Below are 4,752 nucleotides of genomic sequence, written 5' to 3'. Positions count from 1 at the left end.
ATATTATCCTACAAGATTCCTGACTATGAAGGCAAAGGGCGGTCACACCAAATGTTGATTTGATTTAGATCTCTCTTTTGTTCAGTCACTTTGCATTTTGTTAATTGCTAAAAATAAACTATTAACACTTCTATTTTTGAAAGCATTCTTACTCTGCAGCATCTTTTCCACACCTGCCTAAAAATTCAGCACCATACTGTACAGTTGGTGATGTAGGGTCACTGTGTGCTAATAGCTGTCACATCGCTAATAGTTTCCCAATGAAACTAAGTGGAAGAATTGTAATGTTCATATTCAGCTTGAGAATGTCTCTACAGAACCAAGAATAGGGGTGTGATGATTGTGGTCAAAGGGGAAGGGGGCCACTAAGATCTCGAGGATGCAGATCCAGTTGAAAACTAAGGCAGTGCAGAAAGACATTGGCACACTATATTACCATTTGCATGGTCATTGCTGCCCAGTCCAGACCTTCTGACTTCCAGACGGCCCTAGCAGCACAATGACATCACTTGTGCTGGGCTGCAGACAGAAGAAAGAAGACTGTCTACTTGTGGGAACAGAGTTAGGTGAGTTTCATAAAAAAAATGTTTAATAGGCATAATGAAAGCACTCTTATCTATAGGGACATATTGGGGTGCTAATACTGTATGTGGGAACATTTGAGATACTGTATGTGGGGATAATCGAGTTCTACTACTTTACAGGGTGCACAACAGGAGCATTAATACTGCATAAGGGCACAATGGTAACTTTATTACTGTTTGGGAACATAAAGAGAACACTGTTACTTTGTGTGGTGCACTATGGGTAGTGTGTACAGAGGTAAGGATGTGCAAGAAAAGTGTTGAACTAAAAATGTCTGTGTTAACTTCTACAGAGTTTGCTTTGTCTGAAGGAAGTGGTTATGGCAGTCTGGGCCAGATGGAGAAGAAAAATGAAAGTAGAAAACTCTGAGGAGAGATTATGTCACCCGTGAGTTGGTGTATTTCATAATTACTTATTAGGTCTGCAGATATATATGCATTAAAAATCTTATTTGTATCATTTGTTTTGGGGGGACATATTTTTTTATACACCTTAACAACGTCACTTGTGCATCCAAGAGACAACTTGGGGTAGAAGGGAAGACCCAGGTCCAGAATTTTCCCTGGGGTCCACAGAGCTCTACTGTCGTCATGCTCCTGTATCTAAATACAGAAAAAAGAGGTTGTCTCATGAAGATAATGCTTGTTGATATGACCCCTCACTCCTACGACTGGAGTCCTAATGAATGGAGAGTCACTGTTATAGTATCTCCCCTCTAGAAGACACCAGAGGTCCAACTGAAATTACATTTATGCTCCAGGGACAATGAATGATTGGTCATAACTTGCTGCAACACAATTACTGTTTACTAGGAGTGCCAGGACCCTCCAGTTGGAAACAGGTTGCGTTTTCCATCTGCACATGTGCAGGCTTTGGACCTTGGGACTTGAGATCACTGTGCATCTATAGAGAAGACATGATAATGTATTAATCCCATGCTGCTCTATAGGTTGCCATCTTACGGGTGGGAGCATCATCTGGAGGGGACAGAAGCAGAGGGGGTATAGCTTGAATAATGAAAACATTGGGATGTATCTTGAAAATTAAACATGTTACTGGGAAATATACTTATTTTGCACACTATACATTTCAATCCATAACTGATAAAGTGGCTCAATCCCTTTTTCATTAGAGCAATTCATTCTCTATCCATAGAGACTATCAATCCAACAGCTGGGATGAGATCTTGAGAACAGCACACCCCAAATGCCCTATGTGAATAGAGTGGTAGTGCACATTTGTGACCACTGCTCCATTCATTCTTATGGGATGAAGGAATTGTTAAGTGCATCGATTCCCTTCTGTTCCACAGAAGAAAGTGGAGCAGCGGTCACATATGCGCAACAATGGTCAATTCCCATGGGGCATTTGGCCTATGCACATTTTGGGATTGCTGTGGGTCTCAGCAGTTGACCCACCCGCAATCAGACATTTATCCCCTATCCCATGGATAGTGGAAGCATATGTTTAATGGGAAGACCCTTTAAGGCCTCATGTACATGAATCCATATTACAGCACCTATAGAAGATTGCATAAGTGGAAAATAAGGACATCTTCTTCCCAAGTACATTTCAATGCGGGTGCCGGAGTCCTGTTAAAAATGAATGGAGCGCTAGGGCACTTGTGTGACCAGTGCTCCATCCAGTCTCCTCCTCACTGTGGGTGTTGTAGTAACCCCGCCGCAGGGAGAACAGGGGTCACAGGACCACCTAATTTTGAGATTGGAGGGGGTCTCAGTAGTGAGGCCCCCATCAATCAGCAAGTTATCTCCTATCCTATGGAATAATTTTCAATTTTAGTCCAACCCCTTTAAGGATCTATGTGAAGACTGGGATTCAGTGCTTCCCAACCCTTTGAACCTCAATAGACGTGGTTGTTTATACATTGCCCAGACGCCATCTTTTATATATCATAAGCTAACTTTACTCTGCATCCTCCAAACCAACCAGAAGAATCTGTTATGGTTCTGGAGCTGAGAGCACATCACGTTGACCATGAAGTGAAATCCTTTTTGTATTTCCTCTTCAGTTTTGCACTTAGCACCGCGGAGAATCATCTGTACGGGTTATTAAGCACTCGTTATCCTGAAAAAGAAGCCTCGCTATTCGACTCATTTTAGGTTGAGCAGGCTTGATTTAATGCAGTGATTATCCAAAGCCAATTCCTTAGCTCAGCAGTCAAAGCTAGTGAGTTATTTGATGCTCTTTCGCGGAGGGATTTTAAGAAAAAAGTGGAATATAAATTATAGGTTGTCCAAGGAAAAATAAAAAAAGAAAGAAAATCTGAGGATTCTGTCAATTATGGTTTCCGAAATTTTACAAGTTTTGTAAATTAAGTGTAGTGGACGATGGCTTGATTTGTCCAATTTTGACTGGCTGTTTTGAGCGGTTAGACATCCATATGCCACAGGAAAGTACAACCATTAGCAGAACTTGCAGCGACCAAATTACAGTTGTGGCTAAAAGTTGAGACTGACAAATTTTGTTCTTCACAAAGTTTTCTGCTTTAGTGTTTTTAGATCTTTTAGTCAGATGTTTACTGAAATTATCAGCATTCCATATGTTTTTAAACTTTTATTGACAAATAAATCAAGTTTAGACAGACTTAATATTTACAGTGTTACGTCTTATTTTTCAAGACTTTGGTAATTCGCCCTGACATGTTGGATATCAGCTTTTGGGCCAAATCCAGACTAATGACAACCCATTCTTGTCTAATTGGTGCTTGGATTTTATCACAATTTCTATGTTTTTGTTTGTCTACCCACTTTTGAGGATTGACTACAGGTTCTCAATGGGATTGACATATGGAGAGTTTGGACCCACAATTTGTATGTTTTGTGCATTGAGCAACTTAGTTATCACCTTTACCTTGTGACATGGTACTCCATCATGCTGGGAAAAGCATTATTCTTCATCAAATTGCTCTTGGATGGTTGGGAGAAGTTGCTTTTGGATGGTTGGGAGAAGTTGTTCCTAGATGGTTGGGACAAGTTGCTCCTGGATGGTTGGGAGAAGTTGCTCTTGGATGGTTGAAAGAAGTTGCTCTTGAATGGTTGGAAGAAGTTGCTCCTGGATGGTTGGGAGAAGTTACTCCTGGGTGGTTGGGAGAAGTTGCTCCTGGATAGTTGGTAGACGTGGCTCTTGGATGGTTGAGAGACGTTACTCCTGGATGGTTGGTAGACATTGCTCTTGGATGGTTGGTAGATGTTGCTCTTGGATGGTTGGGAGAAGTTGCCCCTGGATGGTTGGGGCAAGTTGCTTCTGGATAGCAACTGGTAGATATTGCTCTTGAATGGTTGGGAGATGTCGGTCCTGGATTGTTGTGAGAAGTTGCCCCTGGATGGTTGGGTGAAGTTGCTCCCGGATAGCAACTAGTAGACGTTGCTCTTGGATGGTTGGGAGAAGGTGCTCCTGGATGATTGGTAGACGTTGCTATTGGAGGAGGTTTGGATCCCATTTTTTATTGACGGTAATGTTCTTGGCTGTGAGTAAAATGGTCTTAGGATGCTTTACTGTTGGCATGACACAGGACTCATGGTAGCACTCATCTTTTCTTCTCCGGACAGTCATTCTTCCAGATGTCCCAAACAGTCCGAAGGGGCTTTATTAGAGAAAATACTGTAGAGGGATTGGACTGCAGAGCACTGGGGTAAGGTGATTTTCTCTGATGAAAACCAGAATTTGTGTCATTCTCATAACTTTTGGCCATAACTGTGCAATTCTATGCCTTGTCTTCTACCCCCTGATGGCTCCTCTGTAGACGTTCAATCTGTTCCTGTTAACATGGAGGAGAAAGTAATTCTGAGATCCAATGAATTTATTGTGGTTTCAGCCATTTCCTGAAGTCAGAGATTGCTCAGCCTAATCGGTAGATGACCCAGTGCTGTGATTCCTGATGTCTGGGTGAGATGTACAGTAACAGAGTATGAAGGCAAACACAAAGCCATTATGTATCATACTGATAGATCAATAACTGTACAAGAGACTGGTTCAAAAGCCTACAAACATAAAAGCTTAGAGCTCTGTGATCACTCGATGTGCTCATACCTTTACCTGCAGGTTATCTCAGCTCAGTGTAATGTTTCACTTTCATCTACTTTTGGGTTTGTAAAAAAGCCTCTGATGTGTTAGACTACACATGGAATTAACTCCAAGAAAAGAACA

General features: G+C 41.6%; 1 protein-coding gene across 1 annotated transcript; it reads right to left on the bottom strand.

Moving 5' to 3' along the window:
- Nucleotides 1-3,502: 3,502 nt before the first annotated feature.
- LOC136582682 (cornifin-B-like) lies at nt 3,503-4,045 on the bottom strand. The gene has a single exon (XM_066583867.1). It carries the CDS (start codon nt 4,043-4,045, stop codon nt 3,503-3,505), a length of 543 nt encoding a protein of 180 aa, XP_066439964.1.
- Nucleotides 4,046-4,752: the final 707 nt, after the last annotated feature.

Source organism: Eleutherodactylus coqui, chromosome 11, assembly GCF_035609145.1.
Source record: "Eleutherodactylus coqui strain aEleCoq1 chromosome 11, aEleCoq1.hap1, whole genome shotgun sequence".
Lineage (NCBI taxonomy): Eukaryota > Metazoa > Chordata > Amphibia > Anura > Eleutherodactylidae > Eleutherodactylus > Eleutherodactylus coqui.
This window is presented reverse-complemented; position numbering and strand designations above follow the sequence as displayed.

Coding starts and splice junctions, on each gene's coding strand:
- LOC136582682 (XM_066583867.1), bottom strand. CDS start 4,045: ATGGGATCCAAACCTCCTCCAATAGCAACGTCTACCAATCATCCAGGA.